This window comes from Rhea pennata, chromosome 10, assembly GCF_028389875.1.
Source record: "Rhea pennata isolate bPtePen1 chromosome 10, bPtePen1.pri, whole genome shotgun sequence".
NCBI classification, from domain to species: domain Eukaryota; kingdom Metazoa; phylum Chordata; class Aves; order Rheiformes; family Rheidae; genus Rhea; species Rhea pennata.
The window spans coordinates 10,067,033-10,094,866 of NC_084672.1; the positions used below are offsets into that span (position 1 = coordinate 10,067,033).

The window sequence follows — 27,834 nt, forward strand, 5'->3', positions numbered from 1 at the left end:
ACGCACGGCTCCAGGATGCTCGCAGAGACAGGTGCTGGTAGACATCTGCCCTGCCTTGAACAGGACCAGCTAGAAGCCGTGAAGTGTTATTATGCAGCACTGTGCTCAATTAAAGTCAGCACAGAGTGTGAGCGGAGGGGCTCCCACCCATCCATACCACCTCTCAGGTCGCATCTGTCTGCAGCAATAAGATTACTAATTTCAGCCTTGAAACCAAACCGCTACTGACAGAAGGCTTTGATCCGATGCAGCACTTAAGCATACGCTTCATATTCGGCACATGAACCCATGGCTTCTCACGCTCATACAGCCAAAGGTGTGTTTTAGAGCTGCTCAGCGCACTGTGCGCTGCACTGTGCAGGGCCGCAGCACGGAAGAGTGAAGAAAGCCTAAATTAAAGAAAGTTACCCAGAAGGAATCTGTCCCATGGAGTCTTGGTTAGAGCTGAACTCTTTCTAAAGTTTCATCCTTTATACTAGAAGTCCTTCCACTGGCAAATTGGTTTTAATTTCCTTCGAAGAAGTTATGCATCCTGGAGGAATATTTATTTGTTAATGCACCAGGCTGTACTGCATGACTCAAGAAGCTGGTCCATACCACATTATATTACGGTCTTGTGGCTTGGGGATGCAATAGAAAACACCATCAGTGTGTTTCACACTGATGACCGTTGTTCCTCAGAACAACGAGGATTTGGCAGGATGCCTGTGAGAATATTTGCTGTTTATCAAATATAAGCAATAGGGGCATTACCACCAGAGATGACAAATGCTTGGCACCAATGCTAAATGTGACAGAGATGTGGGCTGGCACCTACAATGAATTACACTGATTTAAACAAAAAAACAAAAAAAAAGAAGAAGAAGTATTCCATGTCACTGGATTACATGAGTTGAACAGACAAGTTTGTGTTTAACATATCCTTTAAAAACTGTTGTTTAGGAAACAGACCATGAGAGAAAAGATCTGATCCATGGCCTGAGAAAGTCCAGAGGAGAACAAAGACCCTTTGGAAAAATCTGAACATTTAGGAGAGAAAAAAGAAAAAAAAATATCAGAAGTATCTGAGATCCATTTCATCTTAATCAAGCCTTGGCCTCTAAGTGCCTGATTCAGTTCTGAAAGCGAGATTTAGGAGTTTAAGTCATTTAGAGCCAAGGCGTTTAGGAATGTGTGAGTGTACCTGGGAGGCTTTTCAAAGGCATAGCTGCGCGTAATTCGCCAGAGCTAGGCACACATTCGCATCTGTAGCTGCTGAAATAGTTTTAAAATTCCACCCTTCTGAGGTTTGATAAGAACTGAGACCCAGGTTTTATGGTTAGGTTCAAGTATGACAGGTTTTCCTGAAGCTTTGTACAGTTTGCAGAGACTCTGCTTTGAACTGTTATGTTGACATAAGCCTGCCCTTGATTTGTGGATCATCTATGTTTATCTTAATACATACCTTCTTTTAAAAGTTGCCTTACCCTTACTAATAACTGCCCCGATTACTTTAATAGTTGCTGTCTTCAGTAGTAAGCATGGAAATGCACTCATATGCTGCTGAATCAAGACGTATGTCAGGCAAGCACACAAATTAAAGCAGTTTTTCCCCATGAATTTATGTTCTACGCACCGCACGCACCAGTGTGACAGTGAGAGCAGCAAACGCAGGGGTTTTTTTTTGCCAGTGCATAGAGCTGTCAGGCGGAGACGTAACCCGTGTCACTGCCAGGCTGTGTTTGGTTTAGGTGATAGCCCGGCACACATCATGCTTACTGGTGAGGCAACTCCTGTCCATGAGTGATGTAGCAAGACCCAGCCCAGAGAAAGAGCTGGTGAATCAGTCACCTGGCTTTGGCTTGGGCGGCCCCTGGGATCGGCGTCGCTGCTGAAGCACGAACGCATTGCTCATGCATTCAAAGTTGTAGCATTGCTTTTCTTATCATCAAACCGCTTCAATGCCGATTTGCGAGTCCTTACTTTGGGCTTGCCCATGGCCAAGGTCTCGGGGTATCACTGCTGCTCCCTGGCATGCCTCACCGTGCCCACCACAAGCAACAGCTTAGCTTTAAATTTGAGTTGAGTTACAGCTCCCATCTCCGAGTGAACTCTCTGAACTCTCCATGGAGCAGCCTCTTTTCTTTTTGCTGCCTGTAAGTGCCCTGGGTTTATAAGCGTGCATCCCAGTACTGCCAGCCACATGGGAACTGCCTGGTTTCCGTAAAGAATTTAGAGCACCTGAGGGCTCCTGTGCCAGCGTCTGTCTCCTGTGAACCATTTCCACAGGATGGCCCCATTGCCATGGAGAGCTTGAATTTCTGGCTGCCATGAGGAGAGGTTTGTTTTTCAAAACTCTGTTAAAAGAGCTATTATTCAAAATCCACTTTTACATTGGAAGGGAATTGCTTTCCTTGTCTCCTTTTATCTCCAAACAAGTTAAGTCAGCAAAAGTGCAAAGTGAAAAACATGCACCCAAGAGGTTATATTTAGAATCCGGTTAGTGCATGTTTAACATTCCTATCAGTGCTTACACTATTTTGCATGTCTGGGCTGGTGTTAAATTAAATTAAATACATGCAAGCATGACATTTATTATTCTAGAGCTCAGCACATAAATAACAAAACTGCCTATCTAATTTCAGTACCATGACTCCCAGAGACGTGGCTTGAAATAGGATGTTCTTACGATTATCTGAACTTCTTCCTGCATTTCAGTAAATTAAAGAAAGGTCAGCACTGGGGACAAACTGAAAACAACAACTTAAAACCAGTTTCATAACGAGAGACTGTGTTCCTTAGCAGAGTTGCTAAACATCTTGCATAGGGTTTCCTCATGCAGAGGACATTCTTAGCCACAGCTTTTTAATGTACATGAGTAAAGGAAGTGAAGCTGCTTTTCAGACAGGCTGGATCTGATTTTGGATGCACACCTGATAAGGCGATGCTCCAGAGACGCCCAGGCAAGCCAAGCCTTTTGGGGGAGGCATTTGCTACCATGGACAAGCTGCCCAGAGCTGCCCCTCGCTTTCCATGGGGTGGGATGGGGCAGTGCGCCATCTTGCCATCAGCTCTCTTTTAGTTAATAGACAGTGTTTTTTCATGTTATAGCATTATTTTGTAGGTGGAGGAGCTGAGGCAGAGGGCACATGTAACAGCTTGTCATGCAGCATGGCAATCTCAGAGCAAGGCAGAGCACTCACCCTTCCCAGATCTTAATATTATCAGTGAATTACATTGCTCCTAGCCTCAGGAGAAAGGGGGAGTGAATGGTGTTTGCATATCTTTGTCATAAAGTCAAAGCATCATGTTTTGTTTAAAGCAGGAATGTTTAAATGTTCAAAATCCTCTCTCCCCCCCCTCCAAGCTTGGCACCTCTGCTTAAGCACAAAGTGCTTCACAGTGATAGTCAGGCTTCGGGCTTGCCATTTGTTTCTAATTACGGCTTTGAACGGTTCCATTGAAATTAAATACATGCAAGTGTAGCATTCCTTAAAGTTCAGTGTTTACTTAAAGAGTTTATTACTTATTTTTACTGGAATAATACAGAATGTAGACAGTAAGATGAGCCTTTTCCCAATTGCATTCTCTGCAGAAAGCCAAGGCAGGAAGGAGGGAAGATGAATATGTTTGAATGAAATTACAGCAAAGAGATTATTTTGCTTTCTAGACATCCATACTGCCTGGAGTTCACCCCTCTCTGGTCAGGCCAAGGAAGGCTTTATGTGCTCTTAACTGCTCCAAGGAGCCAGGTGTGCGTGTGTGTGTGTGGAGGGAGGCTATTAGCAACCTGACCCAGCAAAGGAAGATCTGCACGTCCAGCATGGGGTAGACGGGTGATCTCCAACTCGGCTAAGCCAGGGCAGAGGGAAGCATTGAGAGCAAGCTTGAAAAGTGTGGGTGGATCCAAAACTGGGCAGTTTGAGAGCCACAGACAAGGAGAGATCTCACAGCCCACAAGGTTGACTGCAGTTGTGGTTGTCTCAGGCCACAATTTCTGCCCTGTTGCTGCCCCTGTTTGGATTAACAGCCATGACTTAAGCAGGATCGGGCTGACACTCACCCGTGAGCTGTGCTGTGTGAGTTAAACATCTCCCAGTGTCTCACTATAGAAAGTGCTCTGCTTACTTTGGGGGCTTAGTCTTCTCAGCAGCTACATCAGCAAATTTCTTTGCATTGGACATTCATACACAGCTGATTGCAAACCAATGTAAAAAGTTCCTGAGTGGTCACAGTCTCTCTCTCCAAGGTAGGAAGCATGTTTTGTCTAATAGACTGTTGGTTTAACTCTCTGGCTAAATGAAGCAATTTAAGACCAAAAATCCCACTTCCTCTGTTGAAGAATTCTCAGCAAGACCTTGGGTAACACCTGTGCTCCAGGCTTCCCTTCTTTGAGGAGTCAGCCAATAGTTTTTGCTGATTCAATTACTCTTTTCATGATCATGCTAACCCCACCACAGGAAGTGTGAAGGGAAACAGCAGTGTTGGCAGAGTAACTCTGAAACTGTATCTTGTTCCCTCAGGGAAAGCGACGTACCTCCACATTGGAGAAGTCATTGACGGCGTTGACATGAGAGCAGAAGTGGGGCTGCTGAGCCGGAACATCATGATCATGGGCGAGATGGAGGCGCAATGCTATGAGTACAGCAGCAAGTTGTGCTCCTTCTTTGATTTCGACACCTTTGGGGGACATATCAAGGTAGGGCTGGAGCCCTCTCTTTGCACTTTCCTCCCCACAGAGCCACACCTGCACATACCAAGGAAGCCAGGACGCTAAAAGAAAGGAATTTGTCGCGTCAGCCCACTGAGCAAACAGCCTCTCCCTGCAGCGCAGCAGGTCCACCCTGCTGCTGCTGATGATCCCCCTGCTTTGAAGTGCACCTTACACCCCTACTGATGTTGCTCAGCCAGGCAGGTTGAGATACAGTCTCTACATTACAATCCCAGTTTTCCTCAAATTCTGGTGATGGAGAGTGTGAATGTTTAGATTTGAGCTTAGCTGGCCAAAGAAATTCATGGAAAACATTAAATGTGAACAGTTTTCCTTGCAAACCAAGGTCAGATATTGCCATGACAACATTGGAGGGGTCGCAGAGCAGCTACAGTCTCCTTAGCCACTATGACCCTCTTTCCCTCACACCACAGCCATGCATTTCCTTCCACACAATGAATTTCTCTAGTAGGTACAATACAAACAATTTTACCTCTGTATTCCCTCTCTTCTTACTCCGGAAGTCTTTTATGGTTCTTGACTGATGTTCCATTGTTCTCCAGATTGGTCTTGATTTTAAGGCTACACATATCGAAGGTCTAGAATTGAAATATATGGGCCAGCAGACAATGGGACATTACCCAATTCATTTCCATATGGCTGGAGATGTGGACGAGAAGGGAGGCTACAACCCTCCAACTTACGTGAAGGATGTCTCCATTCACCATACCTTCTCCCGCTGTGTCACTGTCCATGGATCCAATGGTTTACTGGTAAGAAGCTCCTATGTCTACCTTACACTTCAAAGCACCAGCCAAATTAGTTCCCTTTTTATCGTGAATATAGGCTAGTTATTGCAGGATAATGTATTTTACTGCTATATCTAATGTCTATTTCTTTCCTCCTATCCTGATTTTGTGGATACATATTCCAGACATATTTTAGCCTATGTTAAAAAGGAGGAGGTCAGTGAGAGGATGTGGCACTATTGGCTGCATGTGACTGTGCAGAGATGCCCACAGACCAGCCCATCTCTAATGAGTAGTTGAATCTATCTATAGAGAGCGGGTTTGCTATTTAAAGAAGATAATCAGAAGGTTTAAGCATGCTTCAACTTTCCTATAATAAAGAATTGTGTTTTCAATGCCATTTACAGCATTAAGCACTTACAGAGCTCTGATTTTTCAGGCTTGCTCTCCAGAAGAAGAAATCCTTTAGGATGTGTCTTGTCCTGTACATATACTTGTCAGACAAGTTGCAGCACACTAGAGATGATAAGAACAGATTCAGACTCTCCCTAAATGTGGAGACTCTGTCTTTGTGGTAAGGATGTGAGGGAAAATGTTTCTGAGCTGTGCTAAATCCCTAAACATCTTGGAGACTGGCACAAAGCTCCCAAAGGCTTTTCTCACTGTTTCCCCTCCTCTGAAGGCTTTCTCCCAGAACACAGTTGTTCCTTCAGCATTTCTCAAATCTGTCTGGCTTGTGTTGGTTGGGTTCCTCTGTGCTTCTGTCAACTTGAACTTTCCATTGTTTCAAACTAGTATCTTGAAAGCCGCCCACATGACAAATTACAGATAGGGCTCTTGCCCAGCACGCCCACTTGGCTACAGTGACTAAATCAGGATCTGAAAACTACAGCATGGATGTTATCACTGAAACCATATATCCAACCAGCTCCATTCCCAAAATGAATGTGACAAAAGAGAAGTCTCACCCATATGTGGGAAATGTGCAGAAATCTGAAGGCAGAACTGCTAAAGGTGTGAAATAAACACCAGGTTTGACTAGTCAACGTTTCTTCAAATATCAGTTCAAATATGAAGTTTTAACATACCGAGGTTTTTGTAGGCAAGGCTCCTCACCAATTTAGTGAGATGGCATTGTATTCAAAAGAGAGGGAAAAAAAAGTATGAAACTCAGAGATAAATGTTTGTACAGTCAGAATCCCTACTTCTGTATATGACAGAGTTTTACCAGAAGACACATTATTGGCAGGTATAACCTGGACAGTCCCTGTATATTAGGAATCCACAACCACATCACTGTTCTGAAGTTACCATATCAACTCATAATAAGAGTCTCTAAAAATCTGCTTAAGTGCTTGAGCTTTTGGGGGAGGTGGTAATATTCATTTTCACAGTCTAAGAGATGAGTTTGTCCTTTACTTACTGTTGAACAGTTCCTCCTTTGCTTACTCTAGCGCATGGAGGACTTGGTCTTACAGTCTTCTTGTTAGCAAGAACCACAGGATGGAGTCTCTGAAAGTGGCAACACTGGAAAGGGAAGCCACAGACATAATTAAAATACAGCGAAGTTAAAGAGAGGACATTGAAATTGCAGTTCAAGAAGCAGAGCAGCTTTTATCTGCTATTTATAAACTGGAGGTTCTGTTTCTGTCCTCTGTCCTTCCAAGTTTTTAACAAAAGCCCCAAAACCTGCCAAGTGAACTTGGCTTCTGGGGAAAAAAAATATCCTATATAAATTACAGAAGGCATTCAAGGTCATTTAGCAGCTTCCCACTCGATTCAAAGGCACCAACACAGGGATTCAATATACAACTAATATAGAGAGTGGAAAGGCAGTATTGCCAGGATTTGTTTGTCACATAACAGCAAAGCTGCTAACGATGTACCACAAATGCATTCCCTGGCTATACAGTGGTTGCATAGCTGTTAATTAGCTAAAGGCCAACTAAAATCCTAGTTCTGAATCTAATTCGTGATATTAATTCCCTATTGACTAACACCTGTCAACCCAAATACCCAAAGCCTGGCATTTTTCTTATGGGTCAGCTGGTTGGGTTTATATAGAGCATTTGGAAATACTGCCATCTCTTGTGCCTTCTCCAAGTGACAACTGCGTGACTGTGACTTGGAAATACAGGAATCCATGTTCTCAGGCTTTTTCAGCCAAGATGGCATGATGGAATTTAGACAGACTGATGTAGCTGATGAAAGCAGCTTGATTCGTCTGCTGTTACTCAACAGCCACAATTCCCTCAAGGACCTTGATTCAACTGCACAACAAGGCACTCAAAAGAAGTCTTAGATTTTATGACACACTATAAAATATTGATCAAGAATTTAATCCCTGATGATTATAGTTTATCACAATGTGTGAGCACTAAACTATATGCACAATACTATTTTTTAACCAATTATTGCCTTCAGCTGAAATGAAAGCCCCAGTAAAATAAAGCAATCTAACTATGTTTGTCAAGTTGCATCACAGAAGAGGTGCTCCAAAGGTTGCATCAGTCAAATGGCATTTCATTGCTCTGTGATAGACATCTGCAGTCAGCAGTTCCATGCCTTGATTCACCAGGCAATCCCACAGCATTCTCCTCACTTTTTTTTTTTAACTCTATTTTCCTTCCTTTACTCCTCCTTTTGCCCCAGATATGTTCACAGGCACCGAGATGAGTACTGCTGTTATTCCACACATTTTCTAGTTGCCTACTAGCACCTTGGGCAACACTACCTGTTTCTACATGCGCGAGCACTATTTGTGCAAACAGCAATGAGCTCTGCATCCCCCCAGGTAACTCTCATTCCCTCTGAGCTCAGGCAAATCCAAAGCATATTTTACTGAGGAACAATTTGCCTTCATGTGTGCATGGACTACACTTTGGAAATAGACATCAAAAAACCTTGCTGCACTGTTAAACCACTGCATAGTAAAGCACTTAAGGACATACTTGACTTTAGGTCACTCATTTCAAAGGGGCTTCTCACATGACTATGTCTAAGTACCTATGGAAACACTTTAACAAATGGGAGAGGGGCATCATTTATTTTACCTGTCATTAAAGCAGGCTGGTAATTTGCTTACAGACTCCTCTGCTTGCTTGGCTATCACTTTTCTCATGTCACTTAAACTTTTCATACTCTTAGAAAAAGCTTTAGAAATGCTTACACTGAAAACATGAGAAGAAAGGCAGTGTCTCATGTATTTCTGATGCCAGAACTGTTTTTCTGTGGACCTGCGGAGTGTTGCTAATAGTCCCTATCCTAACAGTAGCTCACCTCTATCAGTGGGCCATTCTGCACTTGTCTGCAAATTCATATTCACTACAAGGCATAGGCAGACCTTCTGGAGAAAATAAAATGTAGAAATTCTCTTCTCATGTTTGAAAATGCCAATAATTGCACAATGTTTTCTTTAATACACTGGCCATAAAACCAACTAGTTACACCACTGCACTCCTAGGGATCGAACTTTGCTCTGATTTGCACTGTCTCAAGTGGATCCAAGTGTGCAAGCTAAAACAGAGAGAGTCATCAGGGAAGGAAATTAAATGGAGGTCAATAAACAGGCAAGCAGGGTCCAAAGGAGAGCTGTACTTGATGAAATAAGAGGTTGTGCTATCTAAGCGCTACAATGGTATCTGCTTTTAGTAATCCAGCTATGCTCCATGGCGGTTGTTTTACCGCAGAGGGCATAATCTGGCCATAAATTACTCATGGCTGAAGTAAGCCATTATTAGGAAGGTTTTCATCAAATCATAATTAAATTCTTTGGAAAAGCACTTTTGGGATGAGCAGCTCTTTGCTATCCACACATTTTGGTACTGGGCTTCTGCATGAAAAGATGCACGGGAAATATACTCAGAGCTGACCAAACAAAAAATAATCAAACAGAGGGTGACCGATACATTAGGAACCAGCTCCCTGGCTGATAAATCAGTGTTGCTCTGTTGGCCGTCAGGGATGAAGGATAACTACGAGTGGTTTGCCTACTCTGAGGCCCTCTACTAGTGCGCATTCCTCTCTCCGCCTCATTCCTCTCTTACTGTACTAGGAGATGTATTCCCCTGTGGTGTTACTCCACATGCACAGAGGTGGGCTTTGCCCCAGCTATAGGCTAATCACCACAGTTTTTCACCTCCCAGTCCTGGTGCAATGCTGTGCTGGCTGGAAAGATGAATGCCAACAGCAAGTTGCCAACATTTCTCTGAGGAGCACATTTCCATCGTCTAGGTGTTGCAGCACCGTTACTGACATGTCTTTTCAATTGTATTGCTGTGTGAGAGAAAACTAATAGATTTAAGTGGCTATTTCTGTGCAGTTCTGACATCCCTGTGATTAAAAAACATCCTGCACATATTGGAATATTTCTTCTGAAAATAAGTCATTCTCCTAAAATGTTCTCCTATCCCATAACCCTTTATAACCGCAAGTCTAGGAAAGTTCATGCTTCTAAGGAAGGACAGTTTAGTCTAGTACTTATATTTTACACCTAAATAAGGAAATCTTGACCTTGCAAAAGCCATGTAATTAAATCAGAGAAGTCAGCAGCAAATTTCAGACAGATAGTTTAATGCAATGAACCGCTTTGCAGATCATTTTAGCCATGTTTAAATTACTGTGGTGACCTGTGTTCAGAGATTTGAATATTTACACTGGAGCATGGATAATACATAATAGATGTGTGCGCAGATGTAAGCTTGTAATAGATTTGGGAAGCAAAGCTTGCTTTCTTAGGTGAAAACATATCTGTAACCATTTCAGCTTTAGTCCTGGGATGTGATTTGAAATTGGTGCTCCTTGCCTGAGAACTTTGAGATGAGACACACAGGTGACAGTTTCAGTCCTGTTTTAAGAAGTAATTCAAGCATCTGGAAGACTAGGTTTTTCAATTACACCTTAAAGAATATGTTTTTTATCCAGTTTAATATAGTCTTTTGCCTTTCGGCAGTCACTGTTTCATCAGAAGCATCTATAGAAAGATATTGGTGTCAAACAAAACTCTGTCAGAAAAGTTTTCTAATCCAAACTAGTGGATGGGTAAAGACAGATAGGAAGAGCAAAGAGAGACTCCCTGAGAGCCAGTGCTTCAGTGGCTAGGACCCTCACTTGGCCATCATGGGCCTGAAATTAATTTTCCACATCCCAGACAAATCCACTAATGACTGACTTGTTGGACACAGTGTGTTTGAGGACTGTTGTTTCCTAGCCAGTCCTAGGCTTAGGCTTCAAAGCCACATACCTGCTCCTGAAATTGTTTCCTCAGATTTTTCAGTGGAGTGGTAGGTATTGTTCTGTCGGACATGACAATATCCCAATGTTAGCAGCATTCAAACCAAAAAAATAACTGCACTGATTAACACCAGCTGATTTGTCTCAGGGTCAAGTAAAGCTTCTGTCAACAACTTGGAAAAAAGGATCGGGTCAAACCTAAAACAAACCAGCCTGTCTGGAAAACAACTTGCTGCCTCGCTGATAGCCTGAAAAAATATTTTTTCAACTCAGCTGCATTTTTCAGATGCATTTTATGTAGCTGCTCATGTAACTGCACATGAAGATGAATAAGCCCAGATGTGATTGATCCTCTGATGTCCTTTATTCATCCCCTCTCTGTGTTTTTTCCAGTCTCATGCTAAGATAATCTCCAATTTCACTGGTAGACAAAAGAAGAAAGGAACTAGTATTTCCTAGGTGGTAACAATTTTTATTTGAAGTCTAAGCTATTGCTTGGACTAAAAACTCTTAAGATCAGAAAGTGAGCTTGCTTCTGCTTTTGTTTGTATACACTTAGTTCAAGAAGGTACTGGGGTTCCTTGTTGTTACTGTAAGCTTTCTGATTATTACACAGTGGCTGAAGGGTGAAACCTGAACACAGACTTCTGCTTTGTACATGCAGGTGAAGGATGTTGTGGGTTATGATGCACTGGGCCATTGCTTCTTTACTGAGGATGGACCAGAAGAACGCAATACATTTGATCATTGCCTTGGACTGCTTGTTAAGCCTAGTACTTTGCTCCCCTCTGACCGAGACAGCAGGATGTGCAAGATGATCACAGAGGGTGCTTACCCAGGGTACATCCCAAAACCCAGGCAGGATTGTAGGTGAGTGGGAATCATTCTTTTTTTACTTCTTCTTCTTTGCAGGACTTAGCTGTGAAAGGCAGCATTACAAGTGCATGGTTATATAGTCACCTTTAGAAGTCTAAGTTGCTTTCCCAAAAGTTTAGAGAGTAGTCTCCATGTGATCTTTCTGCTTGTGTTATTTAGATACCTATTACACCTGAGATGTAATTTTCCCTTTTACCATAAAGCAGGCTGAGATGGTGGCTACCTTAGATACTGTTGAAAATTGACCTTATAAAAAGTACAGTGATGTCTTACACCTTATGGAGTCATTTACATCCCTAATGGCTTGGTAACTCATTACTGAGTTCAGAGTGGGCTGGATTCTGACGCTTGTGCTCATGTCAAAGGGCAACTGATTTTGCAAATACTTCTCTTACTTTCAAAGTTATTATTTGTGGAGAACGGATATTCTTTAATGATATGGCGGTGGCATTATGCATTCATTTGACACAGTCTACCTAAGCTGTGAAATGAAACCCAAATGGTTATCATAGTCTCATAGAATCACAGGATGGATAAGGTTGGAAGGGACCTCTGGAGATCATCTAGTTCAACCTCCCTTCTCAAGCAGGGTCACCTAGAGCATGTTAGGCAGGGTTGCATCCAGGTGGGCCTTGAGTATCTCCAGAGAAGGAAACTTCTGGGCAACCTGTGCCAGTGCTCCGTCACTCGCACAGTGAAGAAATTCCCCCTCACGGTCAGGCGGAACTTCCTGTGCTTCAATTTCTGCCCATTGCCTCTTGTCCTGTCACGTGGGACAACCGAAAAGATTTGTCTCCATCCCCTTAACACCCTCCCTTCAGGTACTTGCACACATTGATAAGATCCCCCCTCAGTCTTCTCTTCTCCAGGCTGAAGAGGCCCAGCTCTCACAGCCTTTCCTCATAGGGCAGATGCTCCAGCCCTCTCATCATCTTTATAGCCCTACGCTGGGCTCTCTCCGGTAGCTCCAGATCTCTCTTGTGCTGGGGAGCCCAGAACTGGACACAGGACTCCAGATGAGGCCTCCCCAGGGCTGAGTAGAGGGGCAGGATCACCTCCCTCAACCTGCTGGCAACACTCTTCCTAAGGCACCCCAGGATACCACTGGCTTTCTTGGCCACAAGGACACATTGCTGGCTCATGGTCAACTTGTCATCCACCAGCACTCCCAGGTCCTTCTCTGCAGAGCTGCTCTCCAGCAGGTCAGCCCCCAGCTTATACTGGTGCCTAGGGTTATTTCTCCCTAGGTGCAGGACTCTGCACTTGCCCCTGTTGAACCTCACGAGGTTCCTCTTCACCCAACTCTCCAGCCTGTCCAGGTCTCCCTGAAGAGATCCAAGAGATCCAAATGCAATTTAGCACAGAATTAGAACATGGCAATAAAAGATCAAAGACTGTATATGCCTGTAGGATCTCTAATAAACTATCTATACAGAAGCACATGAAAATGCTTTGATGAGAACTTCACAAAATTTCTATATGCCACAAACTCTATTAAACCTTGAAAAATGCTGATTGTCTTTCATCTTCCCTTTTGTAAGATCCCTTCCTGTAATGTATCTTTTCAGATCTGCCAGCTGAGGTTTAGATAAGGATTATAGAAGCATTTGCAATGAGAAGGGATTTTACAAGTTCTTTTTGGAGTTCTGTTGCCTTGTGAAGTAAAATAAAAACATGACCAACTTGACTGCATAGTTAAGCATTAGAATTCCTTCTCAGAGGAAGTCATGGGTTCTTCATCAGCAGTAACTTTTAAGAAAAGGTTAGAGAAACGCAAATCAGGAATATTGTAGTTGTAGATGATCCTGTCATAAGGCAGAGTAGGGACCAGCTAAGCTCCATAAGGCTGTTCTAGCCCTCCTTTCCATGATTTTTCAGCTATTTTTTTTCTCCCTAAAATCAAGGTACACAATCTAGGAATATGATTTTATTGGTAATTAGTGACTGCTCAAGGAACCTATCCATTTTGATGCAGAGCAAGTAGCTAATTATCTTTCTCATTCTTCCCTCATTCTCCTGATTCTTCTTGAGACAGTACTAAATTTTTAAAGTAAAAATCTGTGTGCTTAATGGCTCTCTCTGTGACTGACTTGTCCTAGCCATGTGTACAGTGTTTCCCCAGGATGACAAGCTCTCAGCCGTTAATTGTGAAATCCTCCACCAAAGTGTTTCTGGATATCTCATGGAAAAAAAGTTGTTTATCATTTGCACCTGGTAAATGCATATCCAAGTAAGGAAGGTTATAATAAAAGTGAAAATACAGAATCAGAACAAAGTTTCAGAGATATTTTCTACCACCCACTGAGAGGCCTTGATCTAGGCAACGAAATCCTCCAGTGTAGTCCAGGAAACATAGCAAGTGGTCTAGAGCAGACCTGTAAAACCATGTTATTTTCAGATCATCTTCTATTGAAAGACAGACTTAAGTTTACCTTCAAAAGTTTTAAATTGATGACAGATCCTCAAAGTTTGAGAACAAGACCACTATGCAAGAGAGCAGGAGGTCTTCCATGGTGGAGTTTGTCATGAGACCAAAGAGCATTGGTGCTGCATTGAAGCTGCTGGGTGAGAGGAACGCTTCTGCCCATAGTTTGGATTTCTTTTCTCTGATTTTATGCTGTTATAGTTGGAGGAGAAAAAAAAATCTACACCAAAAAAAGCTAAATTTCTGACCAACAAAAGTCAATGAGAAAGTCTCTGGAGTTAGACTTCCATCTTGAAAATGAGACCGATTGAAGTTGGCCAATGCATAACACCTAAAAATCTCCGGGGTTTTCTTGTATTTGGAAATACGCTCAATCTGCTGAGACTATCAATATCACCCATTCTGTCCTCTGAACAAACTGGGGTTTTGTCCAAAGAAACATATTTTTACCTTTTACTTTGGCAAGGAAAAGAGATAAAATTCATGCAGTGCTCTTTTTCACATCTGTGTTTGTTTATAAATCACGCTTCATGTCTCCATTCATAAAATAAGAGTTAATCAGCCATTGAGCTCATTTTCCACTGATAATTCATTTAATAGCTAGAGGTCACGTTTCAAATCATTTTGAAGACTCTTATAATAAAAAGTGCTACGAATGATCTGCAGAGGTATTGTGAAAAAGTCATACTCAGATGCGTTCTGTCTACCTTCATTAAAAAATTCAAGGGCTGACCAGGAGGAAAATGGTGTTTTGCCCTGGGCTCCTCCAGCCTGCCAGCACAGGAGAGTATTGTTGTTGCCCTGCATGGCAACCCCTGCCAGGCCCAGGGCCAGACAGCGAGGCACAGAGCAGGACCGAGGAGGCTGGCATGGCTCGTGGTCCATCGGCGACAGTTTGGTGCATGCAGCAGGCAGCCTTTGCCAGAAATTAAGACAACAGGATTGTGCTAAATGACACAGGAACCTGTGCGGTGCACACGATTCTGAGGAACGAGTGTGGACTGGATCGCGGGACACTGTGGAGACATGGGTTCAAGACCCTTGCCTGCACAACAGGAGTTAGTCTAGAAATAATCTTTCTCTCTTTTTTTATAGGCCAGCCCCATACTATGTTTTCATGATAAAGTTACATAAGCCAAACTTCTTCTTAGGCCAACAAAGTCAGCTGGCCTAAAGACCCCCATAAAGTCCTCTGCAGATAGTATAAAATAGGCATAAGGGTTGCATAGGTTCATCTCCTACGGAAAGGTGAATCTCACACAGAAAATTTAGGGAGCAAGTCTCCTGATTTTAAGCACTGAATTTTTTTTTCCCGAAGTTCATATGCCTGTCGGCTAATGAAAAGTGGACAATGATGGATTGATCACTCCTCCTTGATGTGAATCTTTCAATTAACAGTCTTTTATGTGCATTAGGCAAATACAGTCCTTTTGTCTCAAAAGAAAAGCAGAGGAGATGGAAGCAAATAAAGATAATGAATCACAGCAGCTTGTGGAAAAGGCGGTTGCCAGGGATATAGTTGGAAAGCCCTTGAAAACAATTCAGAGGGTCCCTTGATTAAATGAGTCTCTAATGAACCTGAGGGCTTATTTGGGGGCAAGGTTCTTTTCTGTAGCTTGTGTAGCAACATATTTACCTTATCATAAAACATAATTGACAACTGACAGCTTCATAGCAGGCTTGGAATTGCAGTAGAAATTCCTCATTTAATACCTGGGGTTTTAAAAGATAAGACCATGTTCTCTGTCAACCCTAGAGGACAAATGTGGTGTGAGAGAAGAGAGAAAAGAACCAGTCCCTTTGCCCCCAAGGCAGGACCCCTTATCTGAGGAGTCACCAGACCTGCATGTGCCACGTGGGGTTGATTATTGACTCTTCTGTATGTGCTCTCGGTGCCATTTTCATATTATTCTTTGTTTTCTTGATCTGCAGTGCAGTATCCACCTTCTGGATAGCCAACCCCCACAACAACCTTATAAACTGTGCAGCTGCGGGATCTGAAGTGAGTGCAGAAGTTTCTTATTTGATAAAAATTCAGAATGTAATAGTCTTGCAAGGACGGCGTTCTTGCTGGAATAAAACCTGCTTCTGTTGCTCAGGCATTTTTGAAACTCTTAGATCAAGACATATATTAATGTAGCCAGTGCTGCCAATAAAAAAATAATGTTTTTCCTTCTGCTCCACACTTCTTGTCACTTGCTGTTTCTAGAGCTGAATTGCTTTAACAAAAGTTCTCAGCCTTTACACAGTGTGCAGCCTGAATAAATTAAATAAATCTGACTGCATAGTCTCAGTGAAGTCTTTGGCAATGATTCTGTTGATTGCAGTACAGTAATGGTATTCTGAAATTTCAATCAGCACTAATGCTAATTCCACAGGAATTCTTGGTCACATCAGGAGCCTCTATTTTTCTGCTAAGACAAATAAACAAGCAAATCAAGCCTTAAACAAAGAGATATGGTCTTTCCAAAGCTTCCAAATCCGAGTGCTTCAACTTGGCTCCTACATACATTCTTAGCCAACCCAATAAAAATGACATGATTTTTAAGATCTGGACATTTAGTGATAGGAGGGCATCTATGTATCTGAATTTCAAAAGGCTTGCTTACGTCTTCAATGTAGATGCTAGAGTTTAACTTAAGGCATCTTGAAAATGCTGGTCAGGTATGTCCATGCATGTATATGTGTGCTAACCTTTCTATTGCATATAGTTATACAGGTCAATGCTGCTAGTTGTGATTTGTCCTGAAATTGTCTGGCTTTCATTTTGTGTGCTCACTGATAAGTCTCTGGGCCCACGTAAACCGGTGAAGTTCAAGCGAAGGCTCAGATGTTGTGTTCCTTTTCCCAGGAAACAGGCTTTTGGTTCGTTCTGCACCACGTGCCCACGGGGCCCTCGGCAGGCATGTATTCCCCCGGCTATTCGGAGCACATTCCGATGGGGACGTTCGCCAACAACCGCGCACACTCCAACTACCGGGTGAGCCCGCACGCAGCCAGAATGCGTCTCGCTGAAAAACACCCTTCTCATACTCCAGCTTTTTGTGCCTGCAAACAATTAATGCCTGGGCTTCTTGTTTCACTAGAAGTTCCTGCAAGCTCCTATGTGTCTGCAAACAAAGCAGCTCGAATGCTGCTGTGGGAGCACTGAGAGCCCGTGCTGGACTCGTGGGCACTGGGAGAGGCTCTTCCCTTCATTCGGTGCTGCTAGGCACTTTGTTTGCTTCTGCTCTCTTGAAATAGTGCCCCAGTAGCATCTATTGGCAGCTTGTTTAATTATAGACCTCAACTGCCAGTGTTCACGATTAACTGAATGGCTTCCAGGGGGATAAATAAGGGCCACTCTGCCTAGTCACCTTCTCTGGCTCTTTACTTATTTATCCTTAGCGTGCCACGTTGTGGTGCTGGCTGGGGAGAACGCGAGCTTGTACCCATTACTGACTGCTTTAGACTGCAGCAAGCTGTTTACGTGCATGTGAATATGTACGGCTACAAGAAAGGTGCAGTTTCTGGAAATCTGCAGCAGTTTGGGTGGGCAGGGTGGTTATGCCAGCAGTGACAGTGTTGGCAGCCTTCTGTTTTACATGTTGCTAAGAGAAGCAGTTTTTAGGTTTATGTGAGTGACTTTGGTTTAGGGCAATTGGAAACAGCACCTGGAAATGGAAAGAACTGTAGAATATATAAACATACTATAACATTGCTTTTCTTTTTTCTTCTAGGCTGGGATGATAATTGATAATGGTGTTAAAACCACTCCAGCCTCAGCCAAGGATAAAAGACCTATCTTGACACTGATTTCTGGGAGGTAAATGTTTTGCACAGTTTGGTTTGGAAAAAAAAATCTCTATAGCACTGATCGAAAGCTATGAAGTTGCTCCCAAGGAAACAAATAAGAATCATTGCAATGTCTTTGGTGGGGCCTTATCAAGCTCTTAGAGGGGAAGCTCTTCAGTTAGATTTATCACTTCTTAACTTGTGCTTCCCCTATTCCTCAACCTAAAAGACCTCCAGCACCCACACTCTTATATTTTTGTCCTTGTTTGTTAGTTCTGAGCTGAACTGGCATAGATATTACAACTATTCTAGAGTGATCTATTAATTCCTTTGTAGATGAGCAGGAAAATTAAATGTTGTCTGGTCAACTGCTCAGCAGAACTTGCTGCAGGAGTTTCCTAGGAATAGGAAATTAAATATTTCTTGGGATAGCTGTAAAGATTCTTCATTTTTTTCAGGACCTGCTTGGACAGTGAGTGCTTTATGATGGGGCTTACACTTTAATGTCCAATTTCTGTCTCGTTCCAAATCTGATGCAGTAATAATAATTAGAATTGTAATCGAATGCATAGAGCAGCCCTTCATCCCTGCTGATGTGCAGGGCCTCTATGCAACATAACAGAACCATTTAGAAATACTGAAAAATACTCTCTAGAGTGTATCACATTAGCGTATTGTATTAATGTATCACCTCAGTGGCTCCCAAGAATTCCCACTCTCTTTCCCACGTCCCTGAGGCTGACTCCAGAGAGCAGGCTGATGTAAGCAAAAGACCTTCTTGCAGGCAAAATCGAGCGGTGTAAGGGCTCCACTTGCACCCTTTTATTTCATTAGAGGTTGAGTCTGGGTCCTAGCTCGGATAGCAACCCCAGGGAGAGAAAATGATTTAAACATTCTCACGTTTCATAGTTTTCATTTCTACCAGACCAGTTATCTCCAGTGGCTCCCAACCTGCATTGCCCTATGACTGGCTTTCTGGACAAAGCCCTGTAGGGAGCAGAAACCTGTTGAAGCTGTCTGTGCAGAAGGCGGGAATGGCTGTCTATTCTTCCCTTTTCTCCTTTCCATCTCCTTTCTCCTTTCCAGCTCACCCAGATGGCTGCAGCCACTCAGTGGGTGTGCATTGCACTGATGGGATGTCCTCCTCTCCAGGCAATACAACCAGTAGCTTAAGTGTCAGTTGTGCCATTTGTCATGTGATCCACATCATCCATGTGCCCAGCCTCATTGCTGATGCTGATAGGCCTTCAAAAGTCAATATTACTTATATTATTCTAATACTTAACTAATTTTAAAAATCAATTCAATAATAAAAATCTGCAGTAAAATAACAAAAGTAATTGCTAAAAAATTAAATTGTTAAGAGACGACTGCTCTGCCAGCACCTCCAAATTTTCTTGGGATCCCAGTGCTGCTTTTTCACATAACTGAACACACACCTTGGGCAACTGCCTCTTGCCATAGGTACAGTAAGCATTTAGAAAAGGCAATTTGTGCTTCACCATACAGGGGCAGGAATGACCCCTGGAAGCTAAGCAAGTCATAGTACAGTCATGTTTATGTTTGTTGATTACCCATCAGCACAGACTGCAGCTCAGATTATTTATTCTACTCTGCACTTTTCATATCCCAGGAATGAAACAGTGAATAGCTGCCCTGGCTGAGGCAGACTTTAAGGTAGCCTGGACAGCTACAAAGCTGGTGAGATTATTCTGCATTCACTTACAACATTAAATATCTGGGGCTATATTCTGTACCCTGTAGCATTTCTCCAGATTTACGTGTGTGTGACTGAAACTGGAATCCACCTCAAAATATTTGTATTTAACAATGTCTGGGGAATTCACAAGGGCCGGATACTAAATCTCTCACTAGAAGAAATTCATAGTGACGAAGCTGCCAAAGCAATATTCATTTACTGGAACTCTATCAGCCTGATGCTCAGTTTTATATTGATATGATGGTTTATTAAGCAGAGCAAAATGTTATTGAATATCTGCTAGTGATTTGACAGCTTGGCCTCACCACCCATTTGTTAGAAATGAATTTTAATCTTTGGTCCATCCGTTGCTGGCACTCAGTTGGATACTCATTTGTCAGGTTTTCTAAGCTGCATTGTATTGATTGAAGATGCTCCTTCAGTAATGAAAGGGAGAGCTACCCCTCAGGACTGAGGAAATAACAACCAAACTCAACATCGCTGTGGCAAGCCAGATCCTTGCTCAGGTCCTGTTGCCCCAGTGGTGGCTGACAGGCAACAGCTGGGGGAGCAGTTTGTGGCAGCTTCCATTCATAGCCACATTTTTCCTTTGTCAGACTAGTGTTTTATCACATTCAAGAGCTTCAGAGTGAATAAATCTCATATGTGTGTCCTGCACAATATGTAGCAGGAATAGTGAAGGAGGAGGAAAATTTGCCGGTGAAGCTTGTTGCTGCAGTATAGCCAAAGTTAGGAGCTCAGAAGGGAAAAATAAAGGACTTTGATCTAGAAAACAAGAATATGCTGAAGGATAACAGTAAAGGATTAGAAAACATCCCCATGTTTTGGGAGCAATATAAACTTTCCATTCTCTCAGCAGTATATCAGCAAGACAAAAATGGAAAGGTGGAAGGAAACTTGGAGCAAGTCTTTCACAACTGTCTAGCCTGGCCTAGCCTTCGCTTGGCACTTGCTTCTGGCCATTGCTCCACATGCTACCTGACTGGATGGACTGTTGTCCTGGAGCTGCTCCTGAGTGAGCAGAAACCATATGTTTAACAAGTGGCTGTACAGCAGGGCTGTGCATTGAGCAACGCTGCCTTCCTTCACCAATGCCTTCGTCTCTTCTTCTGGTTGCAGATACAGCCCACACAAAGATGCTGATCCTTTGAAGCCCAGGGAACCTGCCATAATTGAACGCTTTATTGCCTACAAGAATCAGGATCATGGGGCCTGGCTGCGGGGTGGAGATGTGTGGCTGGACAACTGCCAGTGAGTTTTGCCTTATTTCAACGCTAGGAGTTCAGCCTGGTGTTTATGGTTCAGACTGTTAATATTGCTTTGCACCTTTCATATGGCCAACATTCAAATAAAGATGAAATGTTAAGTGAGCACAGGCACTATTTTATGCAAACAAAACCTGTTTTGTCTGAACCAGAGATCCCTTATACTGTTTTCCTGTGTGATTTTGACCAGCATTCAAAATTGGCAATGCACAGACATATACACACGTGCAAATAACTAAAACTTTTTACATGAAAAATGAGGTGCTTTAAAAAGAAAGCAGCAAAATCAACCACCTGCCCTTGCTGAGCTTGGTCACAGATCAATTTTATGTGGCTCACTGTTGTGCTGAATAAGCTAGTACTGACGAAGCAGACATAAAACTATGCATCACAGCAGCAAGGGAGAGAAACTGGGCAAAGGCATATTGCACACGCTTTGAAAGCTGTTTCCTGTGCTGGTCAGAACAGATACTTGTTTTGCACTTGAAAACAGATGATCCTCTACAGTTTCTTTTCCTGAACCAGACTATTGATATCAACTTTGATGAAGAAAGAGGAGGAAAGAAAGGGCAAAGCTATTTACAAGGCATATTCTGATAACTCAGTATGAATATCTGTAACACTACTAGCTATCTAGTGTCCAATTGCTGGTGAAAGTTGCCATACCATAGAGTGACCCAAGCCTCTTAAAACAACCGGTGGCTATAAGCTGGTTTTAGCAACCTGTTAGGCTGGCAAGAATGAGAACGTAGCAAAATGGCCAGAAATGTAATACCAAGTCGGCTTTATGTTTATGCTGCCTGTGAACTTCTGAACCAGAAATGTCTGGCATTCCACAGGCACCAAGTACAGCTTTTGCAGATCAGTCGCATGGCATGTAGACATCTGCGTTGCTGAATGTTGTGTACCAAGGTTACTAAAATACTGAGTACATTACTCCGTTTTATCAGTTTCCAGCAGTAAACCTGCGAGTGTATCTGAATTCGAGGAAGCAGCCATCAAACTGTTTTTATAGCCACAGTAATTTCCATTTCTGCTGCTGCAGTAAGACTTATGTATTACATTAACAAAACAAATGTTAACGTCACATGCAAGATATAAACCACAGTGTACATTTATGGGGCTGGAGAAATAACAAGGAAGGCCATAGCATGTAATGGGCTGCCACCTAGAGACAGAAGCAAGACGAGACAAGTTGGGCTGTATTCTGCTTCTGGCTCGACACTAATGTTTTTGCTGTGCAGGAAACATCAGTTCTAGAAATGTAAGAATAACACCGCTGTGAACATACTGGCACAAACTATCATATTAAATCAAGCCTTCCTGTAAGTGGGAGTCATGGATCTGCATTTGTGGTTTGTCTCCTCTAAAAGTTTCAGAATTTGAGTAAAACTGGAGGACATTTAATTTTATTTTTTCAGTAAGGAAGAGCTCATCTCTATATTCCTGATGGTGAAAGAGAAGCCAGACTCAACTCCTTATGTAACATTTCCACTCATAAAGTTATTTCATGGAAGTAGTGTATGATACAAAAACACAGGAAATCATAAAAAGATATGGATATGGCAAAGCATTATTAAATAATATAAGCCTGTTGGACTGAGAGATAAATATGATCTTTTCACCTAACAGTGAAAAGAGCATGATCATTAGATACAGGGAAAAGGCTTTATCAGACAAGTGAACTATGCCCAGTAATCGCAGATTTAACCTCAGCTGGGACCTATCAAATGCATGACTACAGCTTTATAATATGATCCATGCATGCTGCAAGATATGCCAAAAAGGATCTTCTAAAGCTGGACAGGAAACAAACCTGCAAAAGCCTGAGTTCCCACATCAGCACTCTTTGTTAATTAAGTCCTGATGCTCTCCACTTCATTAGTTACTGTAGTTAGACATAATAAAAAAAGAAGAAAAACCCTCTTTTCTCTACTCTTCTCTTTGCAGGTTTGCTGACAATGGCATTGGCCTGACCTTGGCAAGGTAAGTGTCATGCACCGTTGTCCTGCCAGCCTGTACATGCCAGGTAGGCATGGTGTGAGCAGCCCCTTCACTTCCAGCCCTTTCCCTCCTAGTGGTGGAACCTTCCCTCATGATGATGGTTCAAAGCAAGAAATCAAGAACAGCCTGTTCGTTGGCGAGAGTGGAAACTTGGGCACAGAGACTATGGACAATGAGATCTGGGGACCTGGAGGCCTGGATCACAGAGGAAGGACCCTGCCTATTGGCTCGTAAGTTCAGCTCAGCACGCCGCAGGACTTGCTGTTCCTACTCAGTTCAGACTTCATCCCAGTATGGTGGTTTCCTCAGTGCTGTTCCATTTAATAACTGCTACACATGAAAGATTTGGGTTTACATCTCCCACTCTCAAAGTCCTTGCTGTGTAGCTGCTGCTGGCAGGTACATACTTGCAGGCTGCCAAGACAGTGCTAAACATCTCTTTCCTTTCGCCTCCCCTTTGCAAACAGAGCTGAGAAGCCAGCAAAGAAGTGTGTGTTAACTAGGCAATTTTGTACATGTGATCAGCAGTGACTGAGCAATGCAGCAATCTCCACTGAAATGGAGACTGAAATAAAGCAATCTTGTAGAAGCCTTACCTTGGGCTTGGGCTGGCCCAGAAGTGGTGATAGGAGAGTCCTTACAGCAATTCCTGCTGTTGCTACTGTGCCAGAAGAACCCAATGCCTTTGCTAAATAGTTTTGATATAGCCAGTGAGTTTTTTTGGGGGGGCTTTTCCTAGACTTTAGTCCTACAGATTGGTCTGCAAGTGCAATAATGATTTGTTGTTATCCCTAAAAACACGGTTATCGTAAGAGTAGCCCTACACTGAACAAACAGCTCAACTGTTGTTTTTCTGCAGAATTACACTAATGAGCTTTGCTTGTTGATAGGGACACAAGAGGCCTGTTAACCATACCACTAATGAAAGGCTGATCTAGGATTCTCCTTCTAACATCCATTATGTGTATATATATATGTGGGTAGCTATGTATGTTGTGCAGAGAAGCTCGCAAAGAGAGAACAAAACAGACAGACGATTCTTGTCTAGGGAAAACCATTTATATGAGGAAGGGATCAAAGTCTGTTTGATTGTAGGTGAAATTTGAAACATCCTATATTAGCCTGTAAAAAAAGCTTAAGCTTCATGTGGCAAAAATGTCAAAAGTACTGTATTCTTTACCTTGCAACTAATACAAAAAAAAAAAAAAAAAAAAAAAAAAAAAAAAAAAAGGCTTACTGGTCTGTGCCCCCTCAACTGTTTTCCATACTATAGATTGCAAGATCTTTGCTTGTTTTTAAATCCATTTTTATTGCAGCTGAGTTGTGCTGTTTCTCTCCAAGTTCCTTTGAAAGATGTGTAGGGACCTCTTTTAGCCCTGCCATTACTCAGTCCTAGAAGTCTCCACAGATCTGATGAGTTTCAGGTTTCGCTGCTGCAGAACTCATTTGTGATGGCAAGCATGAATTTACTCATTTTTAGGTCAATGTCTTGGCATTGCTATAAGTTCCTTCCCTCGAGGAGTACAGATTAAATAAAGATGATATTTTCAGACATGAGAGAACTTGAGCTGAACTCACAAGGATAAGAGGATTTCATAGACCTAAAAAGGAGGGAAACCCCTTCGTTCCAAAACATTAACTCAGGAGTCATCCTAAGGGCTGAGAAAAATTCTAGTAGCTAAGAATCAAATGCTATAGGACTGTCCCTGTCTAGAATACACTCTCATCCTCATGCTAGTATGTCATGACCAAGTCTCTGTGTCACCCAAATGTTTTTAGGAATTTTCCCATTCGAGGAATCCAGTTCTACGACGGACCAATCAACGTCCAGAACTGCACGTTCCGCAAATTTGCTGCCCTGGATGGCAGACACACGAGTGCTTTGGCGTTCCGGCTCAATAATGCCTGGCAGAGTTGTCCCAACAACAACGTCACCGACATTCATTTTGAAGACGTCCCTGTGAGTAATTTTTCACATTAAGGTCTTTGGCATTTGGTTTTGAGCACAAGGCTGTGTGTGAAAAAATCAGGCTTTTGGAAAAAATAAGAGCACAGCAGTGGGAGCCTGTTGTCTCCACCAGCTGAACAACGAGGACTTTAGTTAAGAAAGAGAAAACTGGATAGATGAAACAACAAGCAAATCCAGTTGTCTGACAGGTTTGTCGCAAACCAGAAACAGGCTTCAGTTTCAAAATCCTTTGAAGTCCAAGTAAAAATTGTTTCCATTTCTGCATGTCTCAGATACTATTGGAGTAAGGAGAAGAATCTCCTTCAACAGGAGCATGATTTGAAAGTGACAACAGAGAAAAGTCTGTTGTGGAAGGTCTAAACCAATCAAAAGCAGAAAATACTAATTTTGGGAAACAGATAATAAAACTAAACAGATGCTAGGTAGCTCTGTAGTCCTTCACACCAGAGTAATTTCATGGACATCACTTCTACAGATATGAATGAGAGCAGAACCCAGCCAAAAAGAATCTGCCAGATTTTGAATTATAATAGGAACTTCTGGGTCTCTGTCTGAACCCATCAGGGATCTATGCTTTTGAGTTATTTTTGTACTTGCTTGCATAAATATGTGCTAACTGGTTGCTGTGGTTCACCTCTAGCAGCTGTTAAATCCAACTGCCAAACATGACAAACAAATAAATAAATAAAGTGGTTGGGACTGAAATGATATGGGTTGCTTAACCTTTAAAAAGTTAGCAGACTTGCTCGCATGTCAGGAAAAATGCTGACTAGCAATCCTTGTGCCAAATAGATGGGAAAGGCAAAATTTCCCTGAATGTGTTGGTCAGTCACTCTCTCACATGGCATCTGGCAGGCTGGTGACACAACTTTTATTTATGCTGGACAAAAATATCAGTCAGAAGTTGTCTGAGCAGCAATTTCCCAGGGGAGGTAATTGATTGTCCCAGAAACAGTGGGACTTTATGTGACTTTGCAACTTTAAAAATATATTAGCAGACATTGAGTGAAGTGGCTTTATGAAATAGACTTGTCTCTTTAACCTTTCTCTGGAATTTTAAAAGAAACCTTCTCACAGTTGAGGCTGAAATTCTGGTGGTTTTAGCCTTTCCCTCATGATCAGCGGGAAAATCTGTCTGCTCAGACTGACAAATCAGAGAGACCTTTTAAATGCATGACCCAGCTCTGCATTGACTTCTGGCTTTATGTCGAGGCAGTGTGCAGACAAAGGAGAGACAATCCTAATATTCCTGTACCAAACGACACTGATGTTCCTACCAACTGAGAAGACTAACTCTGCTGAAAATGATTTTGGTGTGTCCATCTTTGGACTCACACTTTCAGAAGCTTACCGTTTTATTACCATGTAAATGCTGTTTCAAAGCACTTGCAACCCTCCTGACTTCATCTGGAGTCATGGGGTTTCAGAGCCTTTGAACATCAGGCCTATAAGCTGAACAGCCAAAATCTGTGGCCATTTAAAGAATAATGATGTTAATGCATACACAGATATCTTCATGCGCAAGTTGACCCACAATCCAATGTTGCTTCTTGGCCGAAGTATACTCCAGTGCCAAAGAAGGTCAAAAAAAATGGATCCTTTGAAGCTATTCTTATGACCGTATCTTATGACAGTTATCCTTTGCTTTGTACTATAGTGATAAATTCCTTGTTAGAGATGCAAATGTATTTCACTGCTGTTTTGTTTAGATTACCTCAAGGGTCTTCTTTGGAGAACCTGGACCCTGGTTCAATGATCTGAATATGGATGGTGATAAAACATCAGTTTTTCATGATGTAGATGGTTCTGTGTCTGAATATCCAGGCTCATATCTTATAAAAGAAGATAACTGGTTAATCAAACACCCTGACTGCATTGATGTGCCTGACTGGAGAGGGTCTATCTGCAGTGGACATTATGCACAGGTAAAACTGCTTACCTTCCAGTATTGTCATCACTTAATATTTATTTTAAATCTTGACACTGTAAAGCTTGAACCGTAGAAATGTGTTTTTTTTCAGGATGCTCATCTTTTAACTGCATGTCTGCACTCATGAACACAGAGGTTGCCTGGAGATACTGTTGTACATTTTCAGATATTTTGGCCTGGACTGTTAACAACTGCAACAATTTCTACCCAAAGACCTCTAAGAACTCTATGAGCATTAACAGATTAATATTCATAAATCTACAGGCTGTTGAATAAGGCAGTGTAATTTTCCCTCATTTTATGGAAGGAAGTCTTGGCAACAGTGTTACGTGAAGTACACTCAGGAGTCAAAATCAGACCTCATTTCCCATGATCTTTTATCCTGTTGTTTAACCACCAAACCATTATTCCTGCCACATGAGCACCTAGTGCCGCTGCCTTGAGGAAGTCTTTACATCTCTCTGATGAGTAGTACCTTTTTGGTCTTATGGGCTGCAAGTATTATTTTTTCAGAGTAGTACAACTGAAGCTAAATTGTAACCACTGGGCTGGTTTTCCAGCTTCTGAAATCTAGACAGGAAGTTCCATGTTTATGTAGAAGTCACATATCTGAGGTAGATTTTGTCCCTCTGCTGAGGGTTGCCACCAACACTGTGAAATAGCATAGACCTGTTCAAGGCCTTAACTGGCACATATTCTCAAACTCAGTGGATGAGAAGATGATCCATTTTTTCCTGCAAACAGTTTACTATGTTGAAAAAGAATATTAAAAAATTGAATATACAGGTATAAGTATATGGCCAGACTCCTGTTTGCCATACATGTCACTGCTGAAGTCAGAGGCCTCATACCAGTTCACATCTATTGAGTAGCGGAGCCTTTAATATTTTACTGTAATTCATTAAATCATGTGTGATCTTTTTTTAAACCTAGATCTACATCCAAGCCTACAAGCCAGCCAACCTGAAAATGAAAATAATAAAAAATGACTACCACAATCAACCACTCTATTTGGAAGGGGCTTTGAGCAAAAGCACTCATTACCAGCAATATCAGCCAGTTATAACTCTGAGGAAAGGCTACACCATCCACTGGGACAAGACAGCCCCTGAAGAACTGGCCATATGGCTCATCAACTTCAACAAGTGAGTGCTCTGACTGAATTCAAAACCATGAACAGAACATTCTAGCCCACTAGTG

General features: G+C 42.3%; 1 protein-coding gene across 1 annotated transcript in view; it reads left to right on the top strand.

Moving 5' to 3' along the window:
- Positions 1 to 27,834, top strand: part of CEMIP (cell migration inducing hyaluronidase 1) — a 119,375-nt gene that overhangs the window by 80,355 nt on the left and 11,186 nt on the right. The window contains exons 12-23 of the mRNA XM_062583309.1: positions 4,503 to 4,678; positions 5,254 to 5,463; positions 11,336 to 11,541; positions 15,905 to 15,974; positions 16,824 to 16,952; positions 17,692 to 17,777; positions 20,586 to 20,717; positions 22,682 to 22,717; positions 22,810 to 22,965; positions 24,515 to 24,695; positions 26,414 to 26,629; positions 27,568 to 27,779. Coding sequence (XP_062439293.1) covers positions 4,503 to 4,678; positions 5,254 to 5,463; positions 11,336 to 11,541; positions 15,905 to 15,974; positions 16,824 to 16,952; positions 17,692 to 17,777; positions 20,586 to 20,717; positions 22,682 to 22,717; positions 22,810 to 22,965; positions 24,515 to 24,695; positions 26,414 to 26,629; positions 27,568 to 27,779 — 1,810 coding nt within the window. The remainder of the gene's footprint in view (positions 1 to 4,502; positions 4,679 to 5,253; positions 5,464 to 11,335; positions 11,542 to 15,904; positions 15,975 to 16,823; positions 16,953 to 17,691; positions 17,778 to 20,585; positions 20,718 to 22,681; positions 22,718 to 22,809; positions 22,966 to 24,514; positions 24,696 to 26,413; positions 26,630 to 27,567; positions 27,780 to 27,834) is intronic.